The sequence below is a fragment of the Eleutherodactylus coqui genome, chromosome 13 (genome assembly GCF_035609145.1).
Source record: "Eleutherodactylus coqui strain aEleCoq1 chromosome 13, aEleCoq1.hap1, whole genome shotgun sequence".
Taxonomy (NCBI): domain Eukaryota; kingdom Metazoa; phylum Chordata; class Amphibia; order Anura; family Eleutherodactylidae; genus Eleutherodactylus; species Eleutherodactylus coqui.
The window spans coordinates 127,258,414-127,270,841 of record NC_089849.1 but is presented as its reverse complement, the minus strand read 5'-3'; the positions used below and the strand labels follow the sequence as shown (position 1 = coordinate 127,270,841).

The 12,428-nt window shown below is 43.3% G+C and overlaps 1 protein-coding gene across 1 annotated transcript in view; it reads right to left on the bottom strand.

The window, feature by feature from the left end:
* The window catches only part of LOC136587789 (membrane-spanning 4-domains subfamily A member 4D-like), a 134,498-nt gene that overhangs the window by 97,662 nt on the left and 24,408 nt on the right, over positions 1 to 12,428 (bottom strand). The window contains exon 2 of the mRNA XM_066586552.1: positions 693 to 967. Within this exon, the coding sequence (XP_066442649.1) occupies positions 693 to 953 (261 nt within the window). The 5' untranslated portion in view covers positions 954 to 967. The remainder of the gene's footprint in view (positions 1 to 692; positions 968 to 12,428) is intronic.

The following is a 12,428-nucleotide window of genomic DNA, read 5'->3' as shown; positions in this document are numbered from 1 at the left end:
AAATAGGAAATTTCAAGACAAACTAAAACTTGCTACCAAAATAATATTTGCTACTCCAGAGGAGGAGAACTCCTTCCATTTCTGCTTGTGAAGGCTGGGACTACAGTTGCTAAACTTGTTGAAACAAACCTTACATCTGATTGCAGAGAAAAGTCCAGCAATACCAGAACTGATGCAAGTCTGTCTATATGGATGGGCAGTGTGGAATTCTTTCAAATGATCTTTTTATACTTAGGCCTGTAACCATGAGATGGGCAATCTCTATGACTAGCGGAAGGATTATTTCACCATAGTCACAGGCGGAGCTTCTTTACTGTAAGAGCAGTGACTCCATGAAACTCTCTGCTGGAGGGTGTTGTAATGGTCTGACTCATTGTATAGATTCCAAAGGGGCTCGGATGCCTTCATTGACAGTACAAATGTTACAAGTTATGGCTACTAGAAATATGGAAAGATGGAGATGGGACTTTCTGCCATATTTGTAGTCAGGAAGGAAATGTTCCCCTAATATGGGGCAACTGGCTTGCGCCTCGTGTTTTTCTTTGGCTTCCTCCTGATTGGCTGGACTTGATGGATCTGTGTCTATTTTCAACTCTGTTTGTTATAAAACCCTTTTAAACAAATATGAAAAATCCAATACATGAGGATGTGATCATACAATCGGTGACTGCTGTTTTTGTAACGCTACTTACCCCCAATGGTGTTGGTTTGCTTTTCAGAAATGTTTGGTAAAAAGAAGGTGCTGAACCAGTATTGGGTGCCACGACACTCCCCACTCCCCATTGTGGCGCCACCGTGGGGACAGCCCACACCTGTGTTGTTGGAGTGGCACTATTTGCAGGGAGCGGTTGAGGAGCATTTTGCAGGAAGATTGGTGCTGGTGCATTGTAGTTGGGTTGGCTCGGCTCGGTCCCATAGGTGTAAGGGGGATTCTGTTCAGTTGTTTCAGACATTGGGAATGCTGGCGCTGAAAGTAGAATTGGAAAGCATCTCAGAGACCATTATAATACCAAGTACCAGTCATTCTGCGCTCACAACCTGTCACCCTATTGCTCATTAATTAACCCCTTGGAGGTGCAGCCAGTTTCGGTCTTCTGGGCACGGCCCAAACATTCAGTGCGGACAGTGTCGCTGTACATTGTAATAACTGTCAATGCGTTTACTCATCCAAGTGATTCTAAGGAGAAGTTCACACGGGGCGGAAACTTCCACCTCACATGACCAGCGGCTCAGCGCTCACTAGAGGCTGACGGGGGGCCTGTGCCAGGGCACTTGGGCGGTGCCATGTACTCAGAGATGAGGGGGAGCGATAGAGCTACTAAAATCAGCTGTGGATAAGAAGCTCATTTCTGGGTAAAATCGGCACCGCAGGTCTTTATGTGGAAATGTAACGGCAATCCTGGGGCCCCGTGTGAACGGGCCATAAAGCTGTAGTTTTGTGACACTTTGTACTTTGTTACTGATTTTTTTTTGTTTTGCCTTTTTATAAAAAAAGTATTGGAAATTCAGAGAGAATTTGGAAACCTTTGGATTTAGCAGCAGTGAAACATTTACTATTCATCTACTTCACGTTGAGATCATTTTAAACATTCTTTTATTCTTTGAGGTCAGAAGGCTTACAAGTTTAGCAACATTTTTTCAAATTTCGAAGTCAATTTCCAAAATCTATTTTTATAGGGAGCAATTCAGTTTTGAAGCAACTTTGAGGCTTTAGAAACCCCCAAAAAGTCATCCCATTCTGAAAAACTGAGAATGTTGAAAACTGCAACCCTTCAGGTGTTTTACAGGAATTAAAACAAAGTGGATGTGAAATTTGAAAAAAAAAAATTCTTGCAGATTTTTCATTTTAAATATTTTTTTTTCATAACAAAGCAACTAATTCTACAATTTTTAGAATTCTGCCACATATTGTCCTGTGACTATTGGGGACTTCCTTTTATTATGATTTTTCCAGTCATCATTTCAGGTTTGCAGAAGCCTTGAGGTGGTGAAACATAAGAACCCCCCTTCTCCAAAGACCCCACTTTGGAAACCACTACCCTCAGTTTTCATCAAGGGATATAGTGAGCATTCTGACTCCACAGCTGGTTCATGGAATTTATTAAAAGGGCCGTCCCAGTTTTCTTCTTAATTCATGGTCAATTCATCCAATAATATGTAAGTCTAAGCTAATATTTTTCATTTTCACAAGGGGCAATTTCTCCCAAGTATGTAAATGACTCATATGTGGATGTAAGCTCCTGTTTGGACACATGGGCAGGCTCAGAGAGGAAGGAGAGATATTTAACTTTTGAGGAACAGATTTTGCTGGAATACTTTTTGGATGCCATGTCACGTGTGCAGACCCTTGAGGTACCAGTACAGTGGAAATGTAAGAGTGTGGTCAGGTCAGGCAATGGAGTAGCCTGAGTGATGATGAGCGATTAGTGGAATAATCGGTCTATGTCAAAATTGTGCCGATTTCATGAAAATCATCATGAATTGGAATGGTCAAAACCGACTCCCATTAAAGTCAATGGGACTAAAAACCAAGGTCAATAATCTGCCCTCCAGAAGGTCCCCAATGCGACCAAAACTTCCCAAATTGTATGGAAATACAAATACAGACACACTCACCTGAGAAACACTGTGCTTTTCCCAAAAATTGGTTAAAATACTGCACAAAAAAGGGCCTACATAGAGTTTCCTTGATTAAAAATTGCACCAAGGTAGACAGCGGGTGTGCTGCGGGTTTTAAAAGCCATGTCATAAAGTTTGCAAAGGACAAATTTTACAAGGTAAAAAGAACAGCTAAACACGAGCCTTCTCCAAGGTAAAGCTGTAGAGCTACAAATTACTGTTGTGTGAGAAGGTGGAGAGACAGACAATGATGAATGTCCCACAACTCTTGGGGGTACCATTAAACATGGACCACTACCTTCAGCTTCATGCTTCACCTGCAGGGCATTGACCCAGTGTGCTGTTGATATGTAAAACCCCTGGCCATGCTTGCAGGACCGCATGTCCATGGCAGGCAGAAGCACCACAACCCCAGCGTGCAGACAGCCAAACAGCTATATGGAGGAGCCGCTGCACAGGTGAAGGTACTGATGACCAACCACTCGCACACCTTCCTTATAATGAGGAAGCGGCTGCCTAGTACTATTTATCAGTAACCTGCAGTGCGGCTTTGAATGCTGAGGAAGCACGGGGTCCAGTGTGGTTCTGGAAGGAGACAAGGGACAGCGGCGGAGGGGTGAGTGACACCAGGCGGGAGGGGAAATAGGGGGCAACCATTTTCCGTCCCAACCAATCAAATTGTGGGCGTTGGTTGTGGGCATGCGGCTTGTCTCCACTCATTCTTCTGGTGAAGACAAGATACAACAGTAGCCTGACATGCACTGTGTGTATTTGCTGTTTTCCCATTTGAATTTCTTTTGGTTTTATATTAACACAAACATAATGGCCGTCAGGAATGGATTAATATAGGCACTTGTCCATAAAGGTGGCTGTACTTGCTACTGCAGCTCATGACATTCAAGTGATTGTGAAACAACTAGTAAGAAATAGACCCCAGCAGCAAGAGATTGCTCAGTGCAGATGCTACACCAGTTCCCCTGTACACAGTATGTCTGTGTACCCAGGGCAAGTGTCATTATCCTTGTTCTTATCCCAGAGTCCAGCGAGTGAAATAGCACTAGTCTAGAGCATTACAGGAAGCGCTAAATTTTCCATCAACCACAGTGGATCCTAACAGACCCCCACAGTAAGCTGGTGGGGTCCGTCTGGTGCTGGGGGTGTATCCATTACATAAATAAGGCCTAACTGATGCAGAACTGAACCTTAAAATCTTGTTTTTAACATTTAAAGATGGAAAGGAAAGGGAAACAGAAACCTACAGATGAAAGCTATAAGCCAGGAACATGCCAAAGCTGTGACCCGAGAGTGACAGCAAGTCTTGGCACAGTTTGCATCTGCCTAAACGCATATATGTTAGCTGGCTGTACTGCTGCAGAAGATCAGAAGCGGTAAGGTTCATGGGTATAATAGTTGGAGAGTGGAAGACACCTTTCACCAGAATTGGTGAGCTGTTATTAGTCAACAGCAAACTGTTAATATAATATGTGTGAAACATTCTTCTCTTGTGAGACGGTGGAATTGTATATCCTGAGATGGATACGGCATGGTATACAGGGTAACACCAAATTTGGTAAGGCAGCATAAGGGCCAATGTCCACGTGCGGATTTTAATTACAAATGTGCACGTGTGTCCCGCGTGGGAGATCCGCAGCTCCAGAGGCCCACAAGGATGCATTAGCATCTGCAGGGGAAATAAATGCATGCGGATGTGTTCTTTTCCCGATGTGCAGATCGCCCACATGGGAAGAAATCGCAGCATGCTTCATTTTCCTGCGTATCTCCCACACGGATGGCTCCTGCAGCTTCTATTGAAGTCATTGGAAGCCGTCCGTATCCACGGCACACCCACAGCTGTTTTTGTGTTGTGCCGCGGATCTGCAAGAGAGTAGGAGAAAGAAGATCCACCCGCAACACAGCGTCCGGACAGGTGAGTCTGCTGTCACTTTTGGCCTCATGGCTGCAAGCATGGATGAAAACCGCTGCGGGATTCCACCGTGCATGCCTGTGGACATGGGGCCTAACGACACAGTTTATGATATACCTTGCATCACCCACATGTCACTAGGATATATATACTGGAGGGGCCGACTCCAATGTCAGTAGCTATAGAGAGGCACATAGTTATTAGGGGGTGCATCAGTGTAGTTCTAAGGGTGTATGACCAGAACATTGTTCTTCCTCTTTACAAGTCACTGTTCAGACCACACATGGGATATTGTGGACAAATTTGGTCAGCAGTACTCAAGGACATATCAGAGCTTGAGCGGGTACAAAGGGGGCAACTAAGGTAATAAACAGACTACAAGACCCAGACAGGTTATCAAAATTGGAGTTATTCACTTTAAAAAAAAGATGGTTGAGAAGCGACCTAATAACTAACTATGTACAGATATATCAGGGGTCAGTACAGAGATCTCTCCCATCATCTATTATACCCAGGACTGTAACAAGGGGGCGCTCTAATAACTATGTACAGATATATCAGGGGACAATACAGAGATCCCTCCCATAATCTATTATACCCAGGACTGTAACAAGGGGGCGCTCTAATAACTATGTATAAATATATCAGGGGTTAGTACAGAGATCTCTCCCATCATCTATTATACCCAGGACTGTAACAAGGGGGCGCTCTAATAACTATGCACAGATATATCAGGGGACAATACGGAGATCTCTCCCATCATCTATTATACCCAGGACTCTAACAAGGGGGCGCTCTAATAGCTATGTATAGATATATCAGGGGTCAGTGCAGAGATCTCTCCCATCATCTATTATACCCAGGACTGTAACAAGGGGGCGCTCTAATAACTATGTATAAATATATCAGGGAACAGTACAGAGATCTCTTCCATCATCTATTATACCCAGGACTGTAACAAGGGGGCGCTCTAATAACTATGTACAGATATATCAGGGGACAATACAGAGATCTCTCCCATCATCTATTATACCCAGGACTCTAACAAGGGGGCGCTCTAATAACTATGTATAGATATATCAGGTGTCAGTATAGAGATCTCTCTCATCATCTATTATACCCAGGACTGTAACAAGGAGGCGCTCTAATAACTATGTATAGATATATCAGGGATCAGTACAACAATCTCTCCCATCATCTATTATACCCAGGACTGTAACAAGGGGGCGCTCTAATAACTATGTATAGATATATCAGGGGTCAGTACAGAGATCTCTCCCATCATCTATTATACCGAGGGCTGTAACAAGGGGGCGCTCTAATAACTATGTATAGATATATTAGTGAACAATACAGAGATCTCTCCCATCATCTATTATACCCAGGACTGTAACAAGGGGGGCGCTCTAATAACTATGTATAGATATATCAGCGGTCAGTATAGAGATCTCTGCCATCATCTATTATACCCAGGACTCTAACAAGGGGGCGCTCTAATAACTATGTATAGATATATCAGGGGTCAGTACAGAGATCTCTCCCATCATCTATTATACCCAGGACTCTAACAAGGGGGCGCTCTAATAACTATGTATAGATATATCAGGGGTCAGTACAGAGATCTCTCCCATCATCTATTATACCCAGGACTGTAACAAGGGGGCGCTCTAATAACTATATATAGATATATCAGGGTTCAGTACAGAGATCTCTTCCATCATCTATTATACTCAGGACTGTAACAAGGGGGCGCTCTCATAACTATGTATAGATATATTAGTGGACAATACAGAGACCTCTCCCATCATCTATTTTACCCAGGACTCTAACAAGGGGGCGCTCTAATAACTATGTATAGATATATCAGGGGTCAGTACAGAGATCTCTCCCATCATCTATTATACCCAGGACTGTAACAAGGGGGCGCTCTAATAACTATGTACAGATATATCAGGGGACAATACAGAGATCCCTCCCATAATCTATTATACCCAGGACTGTAACAAGGGGGCGCTCTAATAACTATGTATAAATATATCAGGGGTTAGTACAGAGATCTCTCCCATCATCTATTATACCCAGGACTGTAACAAGGGGGCGCTCTAATAACTATGCACAGATATATCAGGGGACAATACGGAGATCTCTCCCATCATCTATTATACCCAGGACTCTAACAAGGGGGCGCTCTAATAGCTATGTATAGATATATCAGGGGTCAGTGCAGAGATCTCTCCCATCATCTATTATACCCAGGACTGTAACAAGGGGGCGCTCTAATAACTATGTATAAATATATCAGGGAACAGTACAGAGATCTCTTCCATCATCTATTATACCCAGGACTGTAACAAGGGGGCGCTCTAATAACTATGTACAGATATATCAGGGGACAATACAGAGATCTCTCCCATCATCTATTATACCCAGGACTCTAACAAGGGGGCGCTCTAATAACTATGTATAGATATATCAGGTGTCAGTATAGAGATCTCTCTCATCATCTATTATACCCAGGACTGTAACAAGGAGGCGCTCTAATAACTATGTATAGATATATCAGGGATCAGTACAACAATCTCTCCCATCATCTATTATACCCAGGACTGTAACAAGGGGGCGCTCTAATAACTATGTATAGATATATCAGGGGTCAGTACAGAGATCTCTCCCATCATCTATTATACCGAGGGCTGTAACAAGGGGGCGCTCTAATAACTATGTATAGATATATTAGTGAACAATACAGAGATCTCTCCCATCATCTATTATACCCAGGACTGTAACAAGGGGGGCGCTCTAATAACTATGTATAGATATATCAGCGGTCAGTATAGAGATCTCTGCCATCATCTATTATACCCAGGACTCTAACAAGGGGGCGCTCTAATAACTATGTATAGATATATCAGGGGTCAGTACAGAGATCTCTCCCATCATCTATTATACCCAGGACTCTAACAAGGGGGCGCTCTAATAACTATGTATAGATATATCAGGGGTCAGTACAGAGATCTCTCCCATCATCTATTATACCCAGGACTGTAACAAGGGGGCGCTCTAATAACTATATATAGATATATCAGGGTTCAGTACAGAGATCTCTTCCATCATCTATTATACTCAGGACTGTAACAAGGGGGCGCTCTCATAACTATGTATAGATATATTAGTGGACAATACAGAGACCTCTCCCATCATCTATTTTACCCAGGACTCTAACAAGGGGGCGCTCTAATAACTATGTATAGATATATCAGGGGTCAGTACAGAGATCTCTCCCATCATCTATAATTCCCCAGACTGTAATAAGGGAGCGCTCTAATAATCAGATTTGAATATATATTTGGGGACAATACATAGATATCTTCCATCGTCTATTTATACCCAGGACTCCATCAAGGGGGCGTTCTCTACGTCTGGAGGAGAGAAAGTTTCTACACAACACAGAAGGGGTTCTTTACTGTAAGAGCAGTGAGACTATGGAACTCTCTCCTGAGGACACGGTGATGTAGAATTTGATAAAAGAGTACAAGAGTGGCCTGGACGTCTTTCTTGAGTGTTACAATATTACATGTTATATCCCTGATTACTCAGAAGGGTCGTGATCTGGGGATTATTCTGATTGCTAGATTGGAGTCTGGAGGGAATTTTTACCATTAAATTAAAAAAATTGGCTTCTACCTTGTTGGGGTTATTTTGTCTGACTCTGGATCAACATTGCAGGATAACAGGCTGAACTGGATGGACGTGTTTTTTTAAAATCCCAGGTCATTGCAGTGAAGGGGTTGGGGACATTGTGGCAGAGAGGAAGCTGCACGGTGCTGGATATGGCTGACTAAGCAGGATACAGGGCCTAGAGACAACGGAGTTACATAATGTGAGCAAATGTGAAAATCAGCAGAGGACAAGTCCCAAAGAGTGATTTCCACCACCACCCCATGCCCGCTGCCCAAAGCTGATTGTGAACGTGTTGCAATTACTTATAGTCCAGTTTCTTAATGGGTTAAGAAAGATTTCTGCATCAATTGCAGGTCAATTCTAACCTTGTCCAACTCGGTTTCAGACAGAGAATCCACCCAGTCATGTTACATAACTGGATGGATGTGGACATAATATTATAATGATTATTTTATGCTGCATTAAAGGCTTATAGAATGGTAGAGTTGGAAGGGACTGTTAAGAAAATTGTAGATCAATGTATCAGTTAGTTGTTCTGCTATTAGATTGTAGACTAGAAAGATATAGCATGCTACTACTGTAAGTAGTGAAGGGGTTAAACGAAACTTCTTCTATACCAGTGCCTGGTAGACAGACAGCAGATAAGAGTCTCCCAGACACCCCACCCCCTTGCATTACTTTTAACTGAATTCATAATGGTTTCATTGTATGTTATAGTAACACCTTAAAAGGTGTCATTTCTGTTAATCATTTTAGTTTTAGCCTATCATGTATTCTTATTAATCTTGGAGGTATGTACTTTTCCTGTGATGTCATTTATGGTATATAAACCACACACACCTTAGAATAAATTGGAAATCATCTGATACCACACAGGCTTATGTTATATGTATTTCTCCTGGGCCCAGACTTCTGCACGAGATCTGGGATCGTCTTCTCTTTGATAAACACATACCTTGTCCTACATTTTTGGTCCTTCGAGCCGGAAAAACTCACTGCAGAGGGAGAAGACAGTCTCGCTGTAAAAAGGTGGGTCTGAAGTACTCTCCGATCATTAACCCCTTCCCGCTCTATGATGTACCGGTACGTCATGGGAGCGGGGTACTACCCGCAACATGACGTAACGGTACGTCATGTCATTAAAGTGTCGCCGCGGTGACAATCGCAGCGACACAGCAGTGATGTCTGCTGACATAGTCAGCAGACAAATGCTGCGTCCGGGCTGCGGACCAATCAGAGCGGTCCCTCCCCCACGATCGCTGTGATTGGTCAGAGAAAAACTCCCTGACCAATCACAGCGCGGCAGCGGTGTTAACACTGTTTAGAATAGGGGCTCTGTCTGCAAGCACCTCAGTGTGTTTCCGATGCTTGTAGACAGAGCACCTACTGTATTGTGTCCCATAAAAAACGAGCGATTAGTGTGTAGATTAGGCAGGGAGTGACTGATTAGTGTAGTGAGAGTAGTGTAGTGTAGTGAAGTGAAGTGTAGTGTAGTGTAGTGTAGTGTAGTGTAGTGAGTGATCTGAAGTGTAGTGAGTAAGCTGTAGTGTGTGAGGGATCTGTAGTGTGCTGTAGTGTGCGATCAGCAGTGTAGTGTAGCGCAAAAAAAAAAAAAACCCGTTTGTTCCCATTTCGTTACCTATCCCGTCACCCGTCATTAGTTAGTGTAGCGTGTCATTAGTCCGTCTAGTGTGTAGCGTGTCGTTAGTCCATGTAGTGTCAGTGTATTCACCTGTGTAAAAAAAAAAGTTCCTGTTCCCATTTCGTTACCTATCCCGTCACCCGTCATTAGTTAGTGTAGCGTGTCGTTAGTCCGTCTAGTGTGTTGCGTGTAGTTAGTCAGTGTAGCGTTTAGTCTGTCAGTATTAAAAAAAAAAAAAAAAAACAACAGCGTGTGCTCAGTGCCATTTACGATCGGTTGTATAAGATCAGGCCCGTAATAGACCATTTTAACGCCAAGTTTGCCCAGGCGTATACCCCAGAGATAAATATTGCTGTAGATGAGTCCCTGGTCCACTTCAAGGGGAGGCTAAAATTCCACCAGTACCTGCCCAGTAAGCGGGCACGGTATGGCGTTAAGTTGTACAAGCTGTGCGAAAGAACATCAGGGTACACCCACAAGTTTGGCATTTACGAGGGGAAGGACACTAAAATTGAGCCCCCAGAATGCCCCCCGTGCTAGGAGTAACAGGAAAAATAGTGTGGGAACTGGTGCACCCACTATTAGACCACTGTTACCATCTGTACCTGGATAACTTTTATACCAGTGTCCCCCTGTTTCAGTGCCTCGCTTCCAGAAGAACAGTGGCATGGGCACTGTTCGGAAAAATCAAAAAAGCCTCCCTAAGATGCTGCTTGGGCAACTGCTCAGAAGGGGTGAGAGCCGGGCCCAATGCAGCGACAATGTATTGTGCGTCAAATATAAGGACAAGAGGGATGTCCTTATGTTGACAACAATACACGGCCACAGCAGTGCCCCCTGCCCAGTATGAGGTACCAGTGCAGAGACCCCCAAACCAGACTGCGTCCTCGACTATAATAAGTACATGGGAGGGGTTGATCTATCAGACCAGGTACTGGAGCCGTATAATGCCATGCGCAAAACACGGGTGTGGTACAAAAAAACTGGCCGCGCACCTCGTACAGAGGGCACTGTATAATGCCTACGTGCTGTTCCGAGGTGCAGGCCATAGGGGGATATTCCTTGAATTTCAGAAGAAAATCATCAAGGACCTAATATTTGGGGACCAGGAGGTGGGGGAGAGGCCCAGTACTTCAGGAAGTGAGACCACAAGGATTGTACCAGGGCAGCATTTTCCCAGTGAAATTCCCTCCACTGCGACGAGGGGAAGGACCCAAAAGAGGTGCAGAGTCTGCTATAAACAGGGGATAAGACACCGTATACCAGTGTGAAACGTGCCCCACACAACCCGGCCTCTGTATAAATGAGTGTTTTAAGATCTACCACACGTCCCTGAAATTTTAATTTTATTATTGCCCTGACGTTTTACCCTGATGTACTTCGCACAGCTTGTACATAAAGCCACATGCTAAGTCCTTCCCTTCTGAGCCCTGCGCCCTAAAAATAGTTTACATTCATATATAGGGCATTTCCCTGTTGGGTAACATTATGGACTATGTTTTCTCCTTCTGACCCTGGTAAAAAATAAAAATCTGGGTCTAAAGCTCAACATTATTGGAAAAATTTGAATTTTTCGTTCTCAACTCAAATTGTAAAAAAAAATTCCTCAAATACTTGTGGGTTCAAACCGCTCACTATACCTCTTAAAAAATTCCCTGAGGGGTGTAGTTTCCAAAATGGGGTCAGTTGTTGGGGTTTCAAATGCACTGGTACCTCAGGGGCACTGTAAACACTACATGGGGTCTGAAAATTATTCCTGCAAAATCTGCATTCAAAAAGCCAAGAAGTGCTGTTTTCCTTCTGAGTCCTGCCATGTGCCCATACAACAGGCTACGTCCACATATGGGGCATTTCCGTGTTCGAGAGCAACTGGGTAACGCATGATGGGGTACGTTATTTCCTTCTGCCCCTGGTAAAAAATAAAAATCTGGGCCTAAAGCTAAACATTATGTGAAAAATTAGATTTTTTAGTATTGAACTCAAACTGTTAAAAAAATTCCTCAAATACCTGTGGGTTCAAACCACTCACTACACCCCTAAAAAATTCCCTGAGGGGTGTAGTTTCCAAAATTGGGTCAGTTGTTGGGGGTTTCAAATGCACTGGTACCTCAGGGGCACTGCAAACACTACATCGGGTCTGAAAATTATTCCAGCAAAATCTGCATTCAAAAAGCCAAGAAGTGCTCTTTTCCTTCTGAGTCCTGCCATGTGCCCATACAACAGGCTACGTCCACATATGGGGCATTTCTAAAAACTGCGGAATCTGTGTAATACAATCCAAGTTTTGTTTCTTTGCTAACTCCTGCTGTTTTATAGAAAAGAAAGGTTTTATATTGAAAATCTGTAGAAAAATGGAACTGTTCTAATTTTTGATGCACTTCCTTTAATTCCTGTAAAACATCTAAAGGGTTAATAAACTTTCTAAATGCCATTTTGAATACTTTGAAGGGTGCGGATTTTAAAATGGGGCAATTCATGGGGGATTCTGATATACAGGCTCTTCAAAACCATGTCAGAACTGTATTGGTCCTTAAAAAATTTAGATTTTGAAATTTGCTAGTA